This window comes from Phragmites australis, chromosome 16 (genome assembly GCF_958298935.1).
Source record: "Phragmites australis chromosome 16, lpPhrAust1.1, whole genome shotgun sequence".
NCBI lineage: Eukaryota > Viridiplantae > Streptophyta > Magnoliopsida > Poales > Poaceae > Phragmites > Phragmites australis.
The window spans coordinates 302,436-323,774 of record NC_084936.1 but is presented as its reverse complement, the minus strand read 5'-3'; the positions used below and the strand labels follow the sequence as shown (position 1 = coordinate 323,774).

Sequence of the window (21,339 nt, the reverse complement as noted above, 5' to 3'; positions counted from 1 at the left end):
GGATTGAATTTAATCTATGATATCTTAAGTTGTAGATATCATTTCATTTTCACCTTAAAAGAGTTCAACCACAATGGTACGCACTCGACCTTATACCGATACGTGCGCGCACATATGCTCAGGATATATATATATATATATATATATATATATATATATATACACACACACACATATATATATATACACACACATATATATATACACAAACATATATACACACATATATACACGTATATATATACATATATACACGTGTATATATATATATGTATATATATATATATGCATATGTGGAATGATAGATAATTAATCTTGTGGCGGTATCGGGAGAAGGAGGAGCTTCTCCGTACGATGCACTATGATCCCGAACGATTCTGTCATATCGATGCCTCTGTCCATCAGTCCCGGTGGTAGCTCCCAGTTGAAGTGGTACACGAGGTTCGCTAGCATCACCTCAACAGTGGAGATGGCAAAGTTTATACCCGGGCACATCCTCCGTCCAGTCCCAAATGGCAGGTACATGATATCGTTTCCCTTGTAATCCATAGCTGCGGCGCTACCCCCTTCCATGAAGCGCTCCGGCATGAACTCCGCGCTCTTCCAGTAGCTTGGATCCCTGGCCAGAGCCCAGCTGTTGACGATGACGCGCGTCCCAGATGGAATTGTGTAGCCCTCTATATCGCAGTCGGCCATGGAGAGGTGGGGCGCTAGGAGCGGTGCCGGCGGGTGGAATCGGAGAGTCTCTTTGACGACGGCCTTCAGGTAAGCCATATCACTGATATCGTCTTCGGTAACCATCCCGTTCCCCTTCCCCTTCCCCTGGGTCATCGTCGTCCTCACCTCGGCTTGTAGCTTCTTCATGAGGTGAGGGTTCTGCATGAGCTCCACCATGGCGTATTCCATTACGACGAAGGTTGTGTCCGTGCCGGCGTCGAACATATCCACCAGTAGCGCCTTGATGTGGTCTTTGGTGAGCTTGTACTCTTGTTGAACAGAGAGCAACACGTCGATGAAGTCGCGCTCGTCGTCGCCGTCGCGTTCCGACGCCGGCTTGCTTGCATGGCCGTCGATGAGCTTCTCGAGCAGGTCGTCCCACATCTTGTTCACCTTCTGGGCCTTGGCGCACACCATCCTCTTCACCATGTCCAGCCTCACCAACACCGGGAAGTAGTCCTCCAGGTTGAACCCCCCGATGAGCGACGAGTTCGCCTCCACCAGCTCCCGGAACAGCTTGTTCCGGCCTTCCTCTCTGAAGAACTTGCCCGACACGGCGTGGCACACGACGTCATTGGCGAAAGCGTTGAGCAGGTTGCTCAGGTCCATGGCCGTGCCTGCGGCTGCCGCCTCGCGGATCTTGCCCACAACCAACCTCACCTGTCAATATTTCTCGATCATACATGGTGTAATCAATCGACGTGCAACCAATTGATCCATATCCATCGTTACCTCTTGCTCGCGTGCGTGGCGGTAGGATCGGACCTTCCTGTTGGTGAGGAGGTGCGTGGTGGCGATCTTCTTGACCTGCCGCCAGTGCTCGCCGTAGGGGCAGAAGGCGACGTCCGTGGAGCCGTAGAAGAGGATGTTGGTGACGGGGGAGTAGGCCCGGGACGCGAACACGTGGTCGTGCGTGCGCAGGACGGCCTGCGCGGCCCGCGGCGAGGAGACGATGAGGGTCGGGACGGCGCCGAGGCGGAGGAGCAGGAGGCCGTCGCGGCCGTGCTTCGCGGCGAGGTCGCCGAGGGAGACGTGCGGGAGGGAGCCGACGAGGTGCAGGTGGCCGATGACGGGGAGCTTTCTGGGAGGCGAAGGCAGCTTGCTCAGCAGCTGCTCTCTAGAATTATGGCTTGTGGCCGTCGCAAAGCGGCGCACGAGCAGGAGGATAATTACAGGGCAGAGGAGCAGGACCGAGACTAGTGCTGCTTGTGGAGACGACGCATGCCGCCGCCGCAGCCCATGGAGCGCATGGTGCACCTGCAACCACACTTGAGCCATGGCTGTCTTCGTTCGATACAGGCACCAACGAGTCGAGCTTGCTGCTTAACTCATGGCCTGGGTTTCCTCTGCAACTCTCTCTGCCTTAGTTTATAGATACAGCATAATATAATATCTGAATATAGCAACGCCTGGAACCTGCATTGTCGTCCGAAATCTAGAAAAGGTGTTTTTATATTATATGTGTCTTCGTACATGCACAGCAGCACCTCACTGGAGGCCTAGTATAGTTCACGACGCTGAACGTACATGATTGCGCATTAATATTATAGGTAGATGGATAAAAAACTATTTTTCAAGATATCTAAGTGTCTTTTCACGTATAGCTTAGACGATAAATTGTCTAAATTATTTTTAGAAGTAGGTGATATAAGAAACTGTCTATGTAAAAATTATTTTTTTAAAGACGGTTCCTTATGTGATCCGTCTTTGTTAATGTGCGATTTTTAGAGACGGACGATATAAGAAATTGTCTGTGTAAAAATTTATTTTCAGAAGCGGTTACCTATGTGAACCGTATCTGGTAATAGGATGATTACCACATACGTTTCATATAATGAATCGTCCGTGTAAAATATTATTTCTAAGATGGTTTTTTATGTGAACCACCTCTGGTAATGGAATAATTATCAAAAACGATTCACATAAGGAACCATATATATATAAAAGGTCATTTTCAAAGGCGGTTCTTTATGTGAACCATTTCTAGTAATCGATGATAACTTATCTTAAAAAATTCATAACTTTTTCATATAAAATTAGATCGGGACAAACTATATGAAAATTGTAGACTTCTACGAGATCTACAACTTTTAGTTAAAAACTTTTTTATTTGAAGTCATTAGATATCCAAATAATTGTTTGAAGTTTTAAAAGTGCATCTAGCCCTTATGTGTGGTTTTGGTAATTAATGACAATGCATATGGACTAACAATGGTGTTGAGTTTGTTAGTAGGTTGTTCCATAGGTAATTTATTGAGAGATATGCATGAGCTGTATATGAATGGGGAGATTGAAAATGTATCAAGATTAATGAGCTCTAGGTGATGCTCGCATAAGTGATGACAATACATATGGACTAACAATTGTGTTAAGTATTGTTATTAGGTTATTTCATATGAGATGCATAAGTGATGAATCATAGATTTTCTGAGAAATATCATGAGAACAAAAGAAATACATCGATGTCATTGAGCTCCTAGTGATGCTCATAAGGAGAAGAAAAAGATAAATAAGATAACAATAAACTTGAAGATTAAGTTACATGTGGAAATCAAGTAACTAAATGTATGATATTGTCAATAGATTTTATGGATTAACCCATGTGCTATGTGCTTGAGAATGGGTGGGGTTAGGTTCTATATGAAGATTGACAATATGCATGAAGGCTAATAAGTTACGTGTGGAGATCAAGTAACTTAAGGTATAAAAGTTATCAATTAGGTTTTATGAACTAACCCATATATTTTGTGTTTGAGAGTGAGATGGGGTTATGATCCATAAAAGGCATAAGTTGAATTGAAATCATATATACCAAGAGTGAAGAACAAGAGTGGACTCCATATTTGATAAAGTGAATTCTTGAAGATGTCGAATACAAAGTGGTTTTCTGTTGCAAGACGGTGAAGAGAAAGTAAGGCTCGGCTGCGATGGACCATCCGGTGGTGAAGAGCAAGCAAATGACTTGGCACCGAAGGACCAAGGCGGTGGTGAAGAGCGAGTGAAGGCTTTGCATCAATGGACCGTGTGAGGCCATGGAAAGCTATGAGCGATTCGCATCAATCATATAAAGAATCAAGAAGAGATAGAGTGAAGAATATATAAAAGTTGGCAACCCTCAATGTTTGAATGAAAGAAGCGGTACTTGAAAGTTATTCAAAGGCTCAAAGTGGATCAAACGAGTTTTATCTTTGAATTTGAGTATAGGTATGCCGAGGGATGCAATTTAGAGCTAATTGTCATGTCTCACTACTCAAGAGTTTTTAACCAAACCCAAGTGAGAGTTTTTTTTAAATCCCTGTGTGAAAAGTATGGAAGTTTCTGAATTGATTTTCGGAGTGTTCCTAATTTGATCCAATGTGTTTGAGGTCATGAATTCAATTGGGATGTATAGCCCTCTGAATAAGCTTTCCATAGAGTCCAAAATCTTCGAAATCGGATTTTGGGATAAAAAATTATCTTCATTTTTAGAGGGTCAGCTGTGTTGAACCCGGAGAATCCGAGTCCACCCGGAGTATCAGTTGTGCTGAACCCGGATACTCTGGGTGGACCCGGATTCTCCGGGTGAAGTTTCGGGGGGAAGTCTCGGTTTGGGGCTATTTAGTTCACCCGAATTCTTCGGGTGGACCCGGATATTCCGAGTTCCGGAGTCTCTGGGATGAGTTCCGACCATGGTTCTCGGTTAATCGTTCATGTGCCAACCCGGAGTCGCCGAGTTGATCCGGATACTCCGGGTCAGTAAAAAAAGTGCTGTAACTACTAGTTTTTGGAGGTTGGGTATTTATACCTTCTCACCCCCATCCTTTGAAGCAGCTGCAAGGGCATGAAAGAAAAACCTTTTAGAGCCAAAAGAATTCCTTCCCACTCCATTTTAGTGAGAGATTTGAGAAGAAAAGTGAGTTGGGTTGAGAGATTGGAAGATTGAGTGCAAGTGAGCTAAAATCCATTCTTGAGCACTTGAGTTCATAGGCAAGAAGTTCGTGAAGCATTTGTTACTCTTGGAGGTGAAGCCTCCTAGCCGGCTAGGTGTTACCCGGCGAGCTCCCGTGCGTGTGGTGAGCCACGGGAAAGTTTGTGCAGGTCGATCTCACTTCCGCAAGGGAAGAGATAAAGCTAGTTGATCGAGAAAAGCAGTTGAAAGAGACCCGACTCATTGGAGCTTCCTTAATGAAAACGTAGGATTCATGGTGGTGAATTCAAACTTCAGGAAACAAATCTTTGTGTCTCCACTTCGGTTTGTTTACATTTGAGTTCTTGCTCAACATTTGTGCATATTGCTCGATCTACTAATTTGTGTGTATTTGATTGTAGATTCTTCATGGATCTACCTGGAATCATAAATTGGAACACACGACTTCATTTGGTTTGAGCTAGAACTCTTTAGGCGTTGTTTAATTTTAGTTTCGGGCTAGTTTCTGTATAGACACCAAAGATTCCGGATTTACCCGAAGGTTCCAAAACTATACAACCCGGAGTATCCGGATTAACCCGGATACTTCGGTGACCAGTGTTTTCAGCTTTTTTAAATTAAGATTTTCTTGCATATCTTTTGCTAGAATTGAATAATTTTTGTCACCTTAGGATCGTAACTTTTACACTTCTTTAGGGTGATTGTGCCCTAGTTGAGCCTAGCATATTTAGGATTTTTACTTGTGAAAAATCTGTTAGTTTAGTTTTCACTGCAAATTTAAGCCAACAGTAAAAGAGGATGAATTTTTGCAAAAACGCCTATTCACCCTCCTCTAGGCGACATCATTGTCCTTTTGAGTTTTAGATATAAGAGATCAAAAGGAGTGCATATGCTATTGTTACCACAAGTCTTATTAATACAAGCAACTCGAGAAAAAGGAGAAGAAAAAAAAAACTACCAACTCTAACATCTCCAACAAGATCAATAAGAAAAAGATCAAACACCCCCACTATCTCCTCAAGAAGAAGAAAGATGACAAGTTAGTGGTCTATAAGGTTGTCATGTAAGATAGGGGAGGGACCAACCATTTGGAAGTCCAAGGATTTTATTGATAATATAAAGGACTTTAAGAAGATTTGTATTCCTAAAATGACTTTGAGTCAAAGGGATTCAGGAGGATTTAGAGACTTGACTGACATAAATACTAGCGATAATAATAGCACATGCGTTCCTTTTGATCTCTTATGTCTAATTTTTAAATGATTATTTGGACATCTAAATGAATTCAAATAAAAAATTTCAACCACAAAAGTTGTAGATCTCGCCGAGAGCTACAATTTTTATATAAAGTTTGTCCCCATCTGGCTTCATATGAAAAAGTTATTAATTTTCTAAGATAAGCTATCATTTATTATCATAGACGATTCCTTATGTGATTGTAGTGTTCACCACGTTGTAACTAGATATTGTGCATGTTCTACTCGTGTGTGTGTGTGTGTATATATATATATATATGTATGTATGTATGTATGTATGTATGTAAAGACTAGTTTTTGAGCGTGCATGCAGTTGTCGTCCTGCCGCACGCATGATTCACCGTCCGATGATGATCCATCGCATTGGGTTGCGTTATGGAAAAAAGTAACAGATGCATGCGTTCACACGGCATGACACAACATCCAACATGTGGTGGGTCCCAACTGGATTGTTGGCCCACTTTTTTTTTTGTTACCTGCGTGCGGTCATACCCCTGTTCTACTCCATCATAGGGCCCACTCATCATTGTTGTTTTGATTGGTAGCTTGTGGAGAAGCGAGCGATGTGAGAAGGCGAGCAGTTTCATTTCAATGCACTGTGTTCTCCTTCTAGTTTCGTCTCTCTCCCCTCATATTGTCTATCATTCAGAGGTGATTATGATTCCTCACGCTCCAAATTGACTGATTTTTTTATGGTTTGATCCAGCGAGGAGCGAAAAACAGAAGCAAGGAGGAGGGGTTGTACTGGAAGGTGAGTTCATCGGTTTGCTCTATCTCGTTTAGAGGCGATTCTGATTCTTATCATCCCAAATCAACTGATTTTTTAGGTTTTGATCCAGCAAGGATCGAAAAATAGAAACATGGGAGGAGGGGTTGTACTGGAAGGTGAGTTCATCTGTTTGCTTTCTGTAATCAATTTTGTTTTCCCTTTCCCCAAATCGATCTGGATTTTGTTGGGAATTCTTAGGTGATGCCTATTTTGGTGTTGCAGACTTGGTAAATCAGCAGCAGGAGGCATATATGTACTCATCCTGGATGATGAGGAACTCGACTAGGCACGGAGGAGTTCGATCTGCTTGTTTGGGAAACCTGGATCTCGGGTTGAGGAGCTCAGCCCTATCAATTCAAGCGATGAGAAGCTCGATCCCCTCAGGAGGGCATCAATTTGAGTCTCGAGCACTCGTTCCCCGCATGAGGTCGTCGATTTGGGTATTGGTGGGAGCAGCACTGCAGCTTGCCTATATGGTTGTACTAATTTGCTTCTCTGGTTGCTCAATTTGCTTCAAAATTTGTATTGATGTGCTTTTTCGTTCTGAATATGCACATCAAGTGGTGTTTTTCTGATTTTCATCACTGGTGGAGTTTTCTCTCCGAGTTTGAGTTGGGCTCAAGATTGGGTGTTCAATGCTGGTCGGGCTCATCTCCAATGACGAGGAGCTTGACCAGGTGTGGAGGAACTCGCACTACGTGAAAAAGGTCATAGGTGACAGCTGGTAACCATCATTAGTGATGGGTCACACGCTCATCACCCTGAACGCATCACTGATAAGTCGTCATTGGTGAACCCGTCATCAATGAGGTCATAGGTGACGACTGACAACTTGATCCGTCACTAATAAAGGTCATATGTGATGGGTCGTAATAGTGACATGTCACTAACGACTGAATATAAGTGATGGGTCGTAACAGTGACCCGTCACTTATGACTGATGAATATTTTTTATATTTTTTGAATAAAAAAACAAAAAAATATCAAATATATATATATTTTTAGCTGAGCCACTCAACATAGGGGCCCATCACATATGCCCTACAAGCCACGCTATTTTTCAAATGGTTTTCAGTCTTTGCGTTCAATTTGAATTCAACCCGCGACCTCCCCTTGCACATGAACCACCCTTACCATCTCAACTGTCATATCCTTGTGATAGGAAGCGGATATTTTATTCTTTTAACTTTTGTTACCGAAGGTCATAGGTGATGGATTGACTGATTAGTGACGGATCAAAATAGTGACTCGTCACCTATGATCATATTACCAATTGAATTATAGGTTGCTCTAGAGTTTAAGAGCAAAGGGAATAAAAACATTTTTAATGGTTCTATTCAAATTTTTGGAATTATATAGTGGAATTAAAGTTTAATTGAGGTGTTCATTTCGATAGCTCCATGTGATGTGATATGACATCCACCCACGGCGGCTATCGATCAGAATCATTGAACCTGTATCGTCGGTGGTGCTGACGACGACCACGCAAGCAGACATGGTACAACCGATCGAGCTGAAGCAGCCGGCCGGCCCCGGCCCCTCCAAGATTATTAATGTTTTTATATTACGTGTCCATGTACATCTACATCAGCAGCACAGCATTGCACTGCAAGCCTAGTGCTCCATCCAGGTCGATTCGATCGATCAAAGTGAAATGGACAAGTGAATGCGGAAGTGAAAAATGCCCGTCTCCTCCTCCAGTGGCCTTCTTTCTCATCTGAGGCGACTCTGGCGCTACATAGTAGGCACCGTCCATTAATATTGCCCTCCTACATATATGATCGTACGTCTGGCAGCTCTATTATATTGCCTCGTCCAACACTATATATATAATCCTTAATTTTTTTAATATTATTTTTATGTACGGATATTGCGGAAATGACCGAAAATAAGGAATATTAAAAAATAATACCTATTCACCTACCGTAGGGTGAAATAAGTTTTCGTCATACCGTACGGTGAAAATAGTATTTTTACTATACAGTATGGCAAAAATTGCTGATGTGGCATCGGCGGTAGGCCTGGGGTGCATGGCTTTAGTTTCGAGACAATTTTCGCCATACGTTTTGGTGAAAATTAGTTGTCGCCAAATCGTATGGCGAAAACTGTATTTTCGCTATACGGGACGGCGAAAACTGTATTTTTGTTATACGGGACGGCGAAAAATTTAGGACCCCGTATGACCCCGCCCCTACACCCGTACGGTTGCCGCGCCATCTCATTTGCTTCCGCGAGTCGCACGACCGTGCAGAGAGGAGCACGTCAGCAGAGAGGAGAAGAGAGAAGAGAAAAGAGGAAGAAGAGAGGAGGAAGGGAGGAGGAAGAAGGGAGGAGGTAGGAGAAGAAGGAGGAGGAGGAAGGAGAAGGGGAGGAAGAAGAAGAATCGTTGAGGTAAAAATTTTCTTTTTTATTGTATTTTTAGATATATGTCTATCGATATATTTGTATTTAGATTGAATTAGGGAGTAGAAAAATAATTTGGTATTCGTAAATGTTTATTTTAGGTAGAAATATTTGTATTACATTATTTTAGTATTAGTTTAAGAAAATAAAATATATGTGCGTGTAAAAATTAGATATTGATACTCTAGTTAAGATGATGTGCGTAAGATTATATTATATGATTGTATTATTATATGTTGCACTAAAGTACAGTATTTATTGAATTATTTGTAACTTAGAACTAGTGATTTGCAACTGAAAACAATAAAATAAATTGAGGATCCAAAAAGCAATACAACATCGAAGTATTTACGTTAAAATTTTAAAATTCAATGAACATTATGTTTTTAAAAATTCGCAAGACTCCTGATATCAAATGGTTTTAATTATTAAGTTGTTGTGAATTAATTATATTAAATTTGTTAGTGCTAGTAATATGTTTATTTAATAATGATATCCCTAATGTAGATATAGGACAGTAATATGGATTAGAGTTTAGGCAACAAAAATTATAGTATTTTTTATTGTAGGATCAGAAACGTTGGATCGGCATGACCATTGCGTTAGTCAATTTTAAGGTAGTCGTAATGTATGAATGTAATTTATTTTTATTTCTAATTGATATATTTTTTAGTGACAGTTATTTCAAACTCTATAAATCTTAGAGTGTTCTATAGAAATAGTCAAATCCGTAACTGTCCAGCAGGTGTTGATTTGAGTAATTTTCCATTTACCATCCCTGAACACTCAAACCCTAAGGGTACAAGGATGAAGGAGATGAAAATGTGGTTCACTCAATACTTTCAGCTTGACCATCAGATTTATTCTATTATGGTGCAATGCATGTGGACTCGTACGTTAAATCCAGTTTGTTGGGAGTTAAAGCCGGTATATCGGACGGACAAGTGGTTGAAATGGTTGGAGTGGTGCAGCGGTGGGCTGAGTTCAATATCCTGGTGTAACCATGTACAAGAGAAGCAGATGATAGTAGCAGTGCAGCAACTCCAGTGGAAGAAGAGGATACACGCAGGTATGCAGTGTCGATGGAGGAAGTTGAACAAATACAGACGACTGAGGCAGAGGTTGTTGTGCATAGGCAGGCGACAGAGGTTGAGGAGGGTCAGCTGATACAGGGGAGAAAATTGAAAAAATCATTGTGGAGCTCGAGAACGTGGACCGTAACACAATTCATGAGGAAGAAGCTTTATTGGGATCTGTAATTGTAGATGAAGATGAAGATGATGGTGATGATGATGATGATGAGGACGATGACTGCTCTAATACTGTGATCCCAGAAGAATGGAACTTGCCTGACAAAGCGATGATGCAAGTTATGGAGAACCATGACTACCCTTGTGAATATGGTTCAATTATGGTTCACCTAAATCAGGTGTTCCACAATCGGTTTGAAATGAAGGATGCAGTGGCACGGTGGGCAATGACATCACACAGAGTGGTATTTGTTACTATCTCAAGTCCATGTAAGTAAAGTGTCAAGTGCAGAACTCCTGGATGCAGCTTTTATGCTCATGCATACAAGCCGAAGTATTCGACTCACTGGGTAGCCTCAAGAGTGGTTCAGCACAATTGTATACTAGAAAATATTGGTCGAAAGCACCGCAACCTCACTACTGCACTAGTTGCAAATGAATTGTTCATTGAGATTATTCAGAAGCGGGACATGGAATGCTCGTTTATCCAATTATCAATATTACGACAGTTCAAATATGATATTACTTATCAAAAGGCATGACGTGCAAAGCAAAAAGCCTCGGAAAAGCGGTGGGATACATATGAAGCTTGTTATTGCAACCTAGCCCGCGTGCTTGAAATTCTGAAGGTCATGAACCATGGCACATATACTGCTTTCAAGGAGACTGAACTTGATGAAAACCAGCCTAGGATTTTTCAGCGTGCTTTTTTTTCTTTAGGTTAGTGTATTAAGTCCTTCCAGCATTGCCGTCCTTTGCTTTGCGTGGATGGTACATTCTTGACTGGGAAGTACAAATGCCAGATTCTCACTACAATTGGTGTTGATGCAAATAATCAGATACTTCCTTTGGCATTTGCGGTTGTGGAGGGTGAGAGCAGGTTGAGCTGGTTTTTTAGGCATCTTAAGGTTGGGGTTGTCCGTGATTGACCTAACGTTTGCATAATACATGATCGGCATGTTAGGATCTTATCTGCTATAAAGACATTGTAAGAAGATTCAAGTGAGCCGTTCCCTTGGCATGACCTACAGAATCGGTGGTGCATGCGTCACATGGGAGAAAATTTCCACAAGCAATTAAAGAGCAAAGCACTGATGGACATGTTCAAGAGGCTGTGCAGCCAGAACCAAAGTCGCAAGTTTGATGCTTTGTGGAAGGAGTTGGATAAGGAAACAAGGACGCACTTGCAGGAGAGAAATAAGGAGCCGGCTACTGGTGGTGACACTGTACTGGAGGTGCTACTACCTCTTGGAGAAGGCATTGATCCTCCTAATATGAGAAGAAGGTCAGCATGAAACATTAAATGTTTCTCGCAATGGATTGAGGCATAGCCAAAGGATAAGTGGTCCTTACTCTATGACATCAAAGGTGCTAGGTTCGTGTACTGGGCCACATCTTTATCGAATATGTGTAGTATGAGCTAGTATATTTGAAACTTGATACTTATTTGTTTTGATATTTGTCGAAAGATTAACTCCAGTCGCAGGGATCCCGAGAGACCCCTTTTTAGAGATTCGGCCGGGGGGATGATCCTGAGTATGTTCGTCGAAGAAATAAATGGGAATAAATGCAACGGTCGGTGGTGGTGGTGTGGCCTAGTGCAAAAAGAAGTAAATGCACTGGAATTTAGACAGGTTCGGGCCGCACGGGGGCGTAATACCCTACTCCTGTATGGATACTATAACTGTCCTGAGGAAGTCCCTCAAGGATGTTGCTGGTTACAAGAATCTTGATCTATCTAAGAGCCTGGGGCTCCTTGTTCTTCAGCCTGTCTCGTGCTGCTCACTACTTAGCCGTGTTTCTCTTGCGTTGTGCTCTTGTCTACGCTTCAAGATCTATTCCAGATGCATTCAGCTTCACCTTCTCCTTTTTTTTCTCTCGTTCTCCTCTCTTTCCTTTTGTGCCGCCGGTTGCCTTAAGTACCCGCCGGCCGCAACGTGCCCCGAACGGGAGGAGGCACGAGTTCCGAGATACCATAAATGGAAAGGGCGTCATCATTTTCTCTGGGCGAAGTGACCGGGGGTGGAAAATACGGCACACGCCCGGTCATTCGTCGCCATAAATGCCCTGGCAACGGGCGCCGTGGAGAGGGCCCACCGGGCAGCCGCAGAGCGACCCGACATGCCCGCCCTGTCTTGTTCCCCTGCCACAGCAGCGCGGCAGACGGAACGCCTTGGTCCTTACGACGTTATCTTGAAACAGGCCGGATGGCACGGGACGGGACCCGTGCAATTAATAACCCCACGCCTCTCTGCCAGAACGTGGCAGGAACTGACGCTGAGCGCGGTGAGAGCAGTTGGAGGCGACAGGCCACGCACGCTCATTAAATGCGGCCTCGAGCCTTTGACTGGTTGACACCTCATTAGTGGGCCCCTCAGGGGCCTCCACCAGGGGACTTTCTGGGTTGTCAGGGTACCGAGTGCTCGGGGGTACTGTTAACCTCCCCGAGCACTCTCTCCCGAGAATGCTCCTTCTTGTCCTCGGGGAACCGAGTGCTCGGGGTACTGTTCACCTCCCCGAGCACTCTCTCCCGAGAACTCTGGTACGGATCCTCGGGGAACTGAGTGCTCGAGGGCTGCTGCACGCAGCCCTGAGAACTCTCTCCCGGAACTTCCTTTGGTGGGCCCTCGGGATATTTGGGTGCCCAGGGGCCACCGCTGGCGGCCCCGGGCACGTTTCTCCCGGTACTTAGTTCTTCTGGTCGTCGGGGGACTAGGGTGCTCGGGGGTCACCGTACACCTTCCCGAGCACTTTCTTCCCGGTACTTAGATTTCGTGGATCATCGGGGAACTGGGGTACTTCGCGGGCCACCGACTGCGGCCCCGAGCGCCCTCTCCCGGGACTTGATCTTTTCTCATTTTGCAGGAGAGACCCCGCGGGATGGCGCCATGTGGCGGATGGATGGCCTGGCCTCGGGATTCGGGGACCCCTGGTTCCTGATACACCGACAATATTATTTGGTAGGTATGGCATCATGACTACTAATATAGTAGAGATTTACAATTGGACCATCAGAGGACTGCGTGGACTCTCTATTGTTGCAATCGTTGAGGGAATGTTGTACTGTATTATTGGTTACTACCTGAAGAGGCATGCTACTATTGTGAGTCATTGTACAACAATGAGTATACTGTATGCCCAACGAATGATGGAGTACCTCCAAAAGAAGAACACGAAGGCAGTACAACATATGGTTCGTAGCATGGGCATTAATGAGCAACGCTTCGAGATAACCCTGAGATCAAAAGGAGGAGTGGGAGCAATACCAGAATTATCACTCATGAGGTGAACGTAGGGTAAGTTTTCAATGGATGGTGCGAATGCCCTGCAACAAACCGAAGCTTTTACATGTCCCATGTTCTCATTTGCTGGTTGCATTATCACAAGTGGGTGTGGGAAGGTCAGTATATGTGTAACCATTTTACTTGAAGGAAAATGTGGTGCTGACTTAGATTGGAGAGTTCTGTGGATTCAATGCGCATCGTGACTTCACAGTTTACCATAGAGATACGCCGATATGTCTGCCCCCTATGATGTTGCTTAGACATCCCCATGGAAAAGGTGGTCGACTGCAGACTAGGCATATTTGTAACGATATGGATGAAGCTGAATTTGGTGGCCCTATCAGGAGGTGCAGTGAGTGTGGTGAGTATGGTCACAAGGCAAAGGAATGCCCACACTCTAACCGCGGTGATGCTGGAGCAGGACCATCCACCGGTAGTGGACATGGGAGAGTTGCACGTGGAGGACAAGCAGTGCACGGGACTAGGGCAGACCTTGTCGGATATACTATTTAGAAATAATATGTTTCTTATTTATTTGGGCAACTGTTATGCTCTTGATGTAAAAACTAAATAGTATTATTTGCGTAATTTTTATGTTTTTGATGTAAAAACTAAGTGTTTTCATTTATGTTCTCTCTATCATATAAAGTAGTTTGTGTATGGTTTATGTTGTTGACGTATTAATTATGTGATCATCAATTTATAATAATTATGTGTTTTATGTTGGTCTATTTTTGAAGAGATGGAGGTGTCGTACGAGCTTCTAGACCGTTCTGTGAAATAGCGTCACCGTGGCTTCTTACACGTCACGCGTGACGCTTCGAGTATTCCGGTTTTACGTATTCGTGCGCCAAAGATAGCTTGTCGACTGCACCCGAACTGGTTCGGCAGGTTGTACTGATGGTTCAATATACATAGATGATTTAATTTGTCATAACTAATCAGGTTATGTATTTACAGGATGGGTCGTGCAGGACTTCTTTCTCTTGCACGGATGCTTCAGGCCATAGATGAGGACGCGGATCTGCATCAGGTGGCTAAGGGTCAGGAGGACAAGGGCCAGATGGAGCGGTCACGTTGGTTCCCGTATGACCTTTCCCTTATTTCGGCTTTGGTGGACCGATAGAGGCCGCAGACACACCGTTCCACATGCTGTTTGGGGAGATGATAGTCACGCTGTGGGACGTCTCCATGCTGACCGGGTTACCAATTTCTAGTGAATCGTTCAGTCACTCGGTCACTCCAGCTAGTTGGTAGTAGGACTTGTTTGAGAGGTTTCAGTGAATTCTACCTGAGCCACTGAATGTGTCGCTCATTGAGGAGCATCAGAAACACAGCCCTAAGAAGCAGTGGTTGGAGCAGTTCAGAGTTAGTAATTTTTTTCATTGCTTCTCTAATTTCATATTGCACGTCCTTTGTCCATTTATTATTGGTAATAACAATCAATCGAATTTTTGCAGGTGGAAAGGATGGCCGAGGATCCCATGGAGTACCATGTTGCTCGATACCTGAAGGCTTACCTGATGTGATTGTTCGGTTGGGTGATGTTCACCTCCAGCCACGGCAACACTGTGGACGCACGTTGGATAGCCTATGCTTGGGCTATTGCTGACGCAAAGTCGTCGGCGTGCCTCAGGTGTCTTGGGGTTCGGTGGTTCTTTGCGCCACCTACCGCGCATTGTTCAACGCCTGCGTGAGGACACACAACGGATCCAACTTGACGGGTATGCCTTTTCTGTTTCAGTTGTGGTCGTTCAAGCGCTTTCAGGTTGGATGACCACTCGTGCCTATGCATTACACCTCAGAGATGTACGCTAGCAACGACATCGACAAGCTTCTTCTCCTTCGTCATCGCCGCCGAGTTTGCTGCGGTGAGGGTTGGGTTTAGGGGATAGCGAGCCGCGAGCGCACTGAACGGCTGGCTGCTCGACTCGGGGAGCAGGAAAGGGGAACAAGTCGTCCAGGCTCACGGCTCACTAGGGTTGAGCCTTAGGTTTGTTTCTTTTTTATTCTGATTATGCATTCGACTTTCTAAAATTAGAATCTAAAATAAACATGACGATTCTATAATTCACAATTCATAATCTGAGATCAGATTATGCTACAATCCACAATCCAAGAAAAGTCTACTTCTAGCGGATTGTGACATATATTTACCCATATACCATTACAAAATAATTATTCGCTTCTTTCTCCCTTCATTTCTAATAATCTAGTGTTGTTTGTTTTAGATTTTACAAGCCAGATTCTAGATTATGAGAATCAAAATCTGAATTATTAGAATTACAATAACTGTTAGCCCGTGTTACTTGGTTGTTTCTAAAGCTAACCACGAAAACCATTTCAAGATTTTTCACGCAACCAAACATTGGAATGGAAGAGAATAAAACATTGGAAGCGAAAAAAGTATATAATTTGTGAAATCATGTTACTACGCCAAACAATGAATTAAAGAAAAGGACTGTCTAACTGTTACTCAGCTATTTTTCTTTTGGATTCCAGTCAATTTTTGGGGGCCAATAGAAGGATGCCAAGTAATCATGTACATTTTTCTGCAATCAAGAAAATCGACTCAACTCTTCGCTATTGCAGTATTCTTTTGACCCAACACAATAAACGAAAAATTGACTGAAAATTTGTTGGATTCCAATCAACTTTTCTTTACCATGAAACAAACACATAAAAATTGATTGAATTTGTTTTCTATTGTAGTCAATTTTTTCGAACTAATAGCAAGAAGATGCGTATTCTCCTCCTTTTATTAGCGTGCAAAGAAAAAGAAAAAATTATCCCACCTGATTTGATAATGGATTCAAAACAAAAACCCATCCACTTACTAAAATAACTGACCAACATAGAAAATTAACCTGCAGGTAACAAATAGAAGACTTGACGCTTAAGAGATAATGCAGAAATGAGCACAAGCTCATAGATCTATCCAAATCGAGGAAAAGAAAAAGATAAGGACGAAAGAAAAGGCCCGAGCAATGCAAAAGGCTTTTTATATTGCCGTCATATTTTATAGCTGATAGCAAACACAACAAATTGACTGAATTTGACAGGATTGCTTTTGCTGCAGTCAGTCTGTTCCGGACCAATAGCAAAAAAACCACGTATTCCCACCCCTTTAACAACACGCGAACAAAAGGAAAACTTTTCCCCGCCCGATTTCATAACAAGCCCGACACAAAACCCATTAAGTAGCTGAAACAATAGAGACTGGCTCAAACCAATCTGTGGCCAACAAGAGAAGATTTGACGCCACACCATTTCAATTGTTGCAATGTGTCTCGCTATGTTGAACATGTCTTTTAACACTGTTAATTTACGTCTTCACGGTGGGTGAATTAGGTTTTGTACATTATTGACCCAAGTCTGTTAAATTGTTGCATGAATATATTGAAAAATAACTTTATAAATCTAAATCAGTGGGTTGGTGGGATGGATTTAGGGTGTTTATCAAACTACCAATAAATTCTCTCTCAAACCGAGTGATTATTTTGAAGACCGTTTGAATCAAGATGTTAGTTACAATAAATGCAACAAAACAAGATCCAATATAAAAAGTCAATAATTCAAATGTACTATTTCAATAATTCAAATACATCATTTCAACAAATTTGCATATAAAATATTGAAAATATTATCGTGAATTGATGGAATCAGTCACACAATTTGTTGAACATAACTTTTAAAAAATGATGAATTGCGTCTTCACAAGGTAAATTAGGTTTCATGAATTGTTAAATCAAATCTTTTGAATTGTTGAATGTGTATAGAGAGAAAAAAAAAACATTGTTCTTGATTTTGTGAATAAAAAATAACGAAAAAGAATACAACAACACATGGTTGTTATTTACAATTAATACAACAAACAAAATTAATGTGAACATATTTTGAATCTTTTAAAAATTCAACAATTCGAATATGTCAATTTCCGGGTGCACGAAACCCATTTGGATTCGATCCCACAGACCCCAACACCATGCTCCTCCCCCTCCATCGGCGAGTTAGGGAGCTGGCGTCATGCTTGATATCTGAATTGGCGATTGATCTAGGCACGTTATTTCTTCTAATCCTGCTTGCTTAAGTTTGCTTATGTGTTCGCAGCTCCCAATTTGGGCAAGTATGGAGTGATCTTAGTGCTGTTTGAGACACCCTCTGGCTTCACAATTTTCTGTATGAATGAGTACTGCCTCAACCAGCCAGACGCTCTTGAGGTACTTGCTTTGTTATCGCTTCCCTGGTTACTCATGTGCTTGCTTGCTCGTCTCTTTGTCATCGACCTCATTTTTCTGTTTTCTGTCTCCTCCAGAATATCTGGGCAATCTTCGGCGAGGATTTTAGGGCACGAGAAGTTAGCCCCCTCTGTTTCCTTTCCTTTCCTTCTGATTGTTATTTCTTTACGTTGTTTGTCGCCAATTTAAACCGAGTACTGATCTTGCACCATTTGCAGTTTTTTGCATTGAGGGGACAAATATGTGCTCACTGTTCATTATTTGTTTACTAATTAACAGATTCAACACATTATTTGTTTACTAAATAAATCATGTAGCGTGATGTTGTACCGTGTATGCATGCGCGCTCAAAAGCTATTTTCGTCAACACTGGTGAAGGAAATTTTAAAGAATGGATGGGTGCAGGCTGAAACCTTTGCTATTCACCAATATCTATTTAGTAACCGCTAGCTATGGATGATTGAGCTCTAACATTGTACTACAACCAAAGAACACCACTGTTGTCTGTTTTCAAAATGCGTCGCATTACCTTAGCACAATAACTTATTCTGAACTGCATTGCAAGAACTCAAGGACTTGAACAAGGCTATATCTTTTACGATTGCGATTAGTGTTTCAAAAAGCGGTGCTAGGCAGCGCATTTTGAAAAGCTGTGCAACTATTGTGAACAAGGCTAACTAGTAACTGGGCAGAGCAGCACCGCTTCGCTTCGAACCTAGGAATTGCATCTAGTCGTTTTCCTGCCTAGAGCGGTTTAGGGCTTGGTTTATGTAGGGATATGGGGCAAATTGGAGATGAAGATGTTACATGGTCATTGAAGTCATGGATGTATGATATGCCATTTTCTCTGATCTAATATGCCAAATTTCCTCTGTTTAACATTGCCAGTACTCGCTGCTTGCTTGGCGGAGCCTACTGCTTAGCGCCTAGTGTTTTTTTGAAAGAATTGCCCGCCTCTCATGATTGGGAGACATGGTGTGATATTTGATTAATTGTTTCTTTTTTGCCCCTTAACATGATCGTCCTTGTTCGTTTCTTTATCAGATCGTTTGGCTGAAAGAGTTTCAAACTTTCAAGGACAAGTCCAGTGTCATTAATCATGGTACTGGTGTTAATAGGGAGCTTACTGAGATGATCATGCGCTGTCACCGCCCTTGTCAGAAATTGGCCGTTGGAAAGCCTGAATATAAAAGAATCATCGAAACAAGCTTGGTTAGTGTAAAGCTCCCTTGTTTGCTTATGTTTGTGAACAACTTTGAGCACCTATTTTGCCGCCACTTCTTTCAGGGTGTACCTTGCCTCTTTGATGAAACTGTGATGGAGGTGATGTGGGGGCCTGAAGAATCTCATGCATAGTTTAGTACCCCAAGAACTGAAGCTGACGAAGGAGGATCGCCTACCAATGAGCCAAGGACTAAAAATGTTCCTGGATCGTTATGGCTTTGATGTCAAACCAGAGATGGTTAGTTCACAAGTTGCCTTCCTGAATGTCTGAGATGAAATGCTTTGTGCTTTATGGCTGCCTGTCATTTATTGTTACACTATTATCTGATAGTTTGTGCAGTTTGCACTTAGAATCCTTATTTGTCCCTGCCGAAAGCTTTTGGCGCAATATGTTAAACTTTTTCTTTGCCTCTTTTCTTTTAGTGACGAAGCAATGCTCTTTTGTACCCAGGTTAATGAGGATATTGTTGTGACGGCATGCGTCTTGCTTGATTCTGAATATAATGAGAAGAAAAATTCTACGCCCTTGCGCCGTGCTGGTGACCACCTTAAGGATGTGTCTGGCATTAACTCTGAAGGCTGGGACTTGATGAAACTTGCGACGGCTCTGAAGATCATATGTTACCCTGTAGAAACAACTATAGCTGACAGAGAGGTAAACTGTAATATTTTGTAAATGTTTTCCATTTTATGGAAATTTGTCATTCATGTAATGGACCGAAGCATGTTTTTCTTTCAGATGTTTACAGGAGATGAACTATCAACGTTGGAGATGGATGCGCATAAATATGAAGATAAGATCGTTAAGGGCATTTGCTTGAACGTCTACAAAGAAATAGTGCAGATGCTTGAAGTTAGGACTGTGGCCCAAAAAATATTGGGGTCCTTGGTTAAGGAGGCCAAAGAAGCGTGTAAAGCAGAACAAAGCGTGTGAGAAGCTGAACAAAGCTTTACAATATTTTTTATTTTTTTTTCTTGGGAGTTAGGCCATTTTTAGGAACTGTCCAGTCAATGCATATTCAATGTTTTTATATCTGGACTCCTTAGGGCCCTGTTCGAAGGATGTTTGGAATCCTTGTTTGGACAAGAGAGGATTGGTCTAGGAACTAGGACTGGTCGCCATACGTGGCTTAAAGCTAACCAAAATTTCCAAAAGGATGATGCATGGACGTAACATGATCTGCCTGGAGCAGAGATGCGAATTAATGACGGTGCAAATAAGAGGATTTTTGTTCGTAGGGGCGATGAACTCCGGGCACAACAGTGCCGACGGTATCATAAAAGGTTCGTGTGCCGTCTTGCACATTGGTTTCTCAGAAAATGAAGAGAGACCGTGTAAAATAAAATAAGCAAAAACAAGCTCGCTGTAGACTCCGTCAGTGGCCGGAGATAAAGATCTGGTGAACCCAACCTCGCCGCAGTTCACCGTACCTCGGTAAAAAGACCAAGATCACTCTTGGGCTATGTTCGTTTTCAAATGATGACTCGGACTTTTTTTATTGGATGGTCGTGTATTTTTCACAGGCCCACGCTCGTTATGGACATCGTGTACTACCTCCGTTCCAGAACACTTGATATTGTTGCTTTACTGATTAGACTTTGATTGACAATAAATTTTAATATATTTTGTCAAGTAAAATGAAAACGATATTGTTAAATTCATCATCCAATGAACTTTATAAATATCGCGTGTTTAGAGCTATTTGCATACGCATTTAATTAAATTTATCATCAAAGTTTGAATAGTAAAATCAACAGTACTGATTATTTTGAAACAAGGTTGTTTTCAAGTCCATAGTCCACTCCTCTCACTAAATATATCTAAATGAGTCGTGCCTACTAGACCCTATCCGAGGCACGACACTGTAAACACGGCCCAAGCAGCTCGGGTTGTGCCTGGACCGAGCGCGCAGTACGACCTGGCTGAGTCGGGTCGACACGGGTACGACCAGACAGGCACGGTCTGGCCTGGCACGCTTGAACCTAGCTATATTCTATATTTTTTAATTTTATAGCTATATTTTTATCTCATTTGTATCTATTTTCTATTTTTTTTATTTTTTTTACTGCCTGGCTGCCGCCAGGCCGACCGTGGCGCCGTGCCTGTCGGGCCGCGGTCGTGTCCGGACTGGCCCGATACGATGCATGACGGTCGAATCATATCTGTAAGTCTTGTTCAGTTTGAATTAGGAGTCTTAATCTTGTACGTCTAAGACCTGTCGCCCTTTAAATATGAGAGGTCATGGTCGATTAAAAAATCCAACAATCGATCAAATACTAATATGTATCTA

General features: G+C 42.6%; 2 protein-coding genes and 1 pseudogene across 2 annotated transcripts; 2 read left to right on the top strand and 1 right to left on the bottom strand.

Moving 5' to 3' along the window:
• Positions 1–249: 249 nt before the first annotated feature.
• Positions 250–2,120, bottom strand: LOC133895332 (indole-2-monooxygenase-like). The gene is made up of 2 exons (XM_062335574.1): positions 1,450–2,120; positions 250–1,377 (listed from the first exon to the last, which is right to left on the bottom strand). Exons 1-2 carry the CDS (start codon positions 1,993–1,995, stop codon positions 310–312), a joined length of 1,614 nt encoding a protein of 537 aa, XP_062191558.1. The 5' UTR covers positions 1,996–2,120; the 3' UTR covers positions 250–309.
• A 4,241-nt stretch (positions 2,121–6,361) lies between these two features.
• On the top strand, positions 6,362–7,230 carry LOC133895333 (uncharacterized). The gene is made up of 4 exons (XM_062335575.1): positions 6,362–6,492; positions 6,587–6,631; positions 6,708–6,765; positions 6,872–7,230. The coding sequence occupies exons 1-4, from the start codon at positions 6,472–6,474 to the stop codon at positions 7,222–7,224; spliced, it is 477 nt and encodes a 158-aa protein (XP_062191559.1). The 5' UTR covers positions 6,362–6,471; the 3' UTR covers positions 7,225–7,230.
• A 4,124-nt stretch (positions 7,231–11,354) lies between these two features.
• LOC133895934 (uncharacterized) lies at positions 11,355–20,079 on the top strand (annotated as a pseudogene).
• The last annotated feature ends 1,260 nt before the right edge of the window (positions 20,080–21,339 follow it).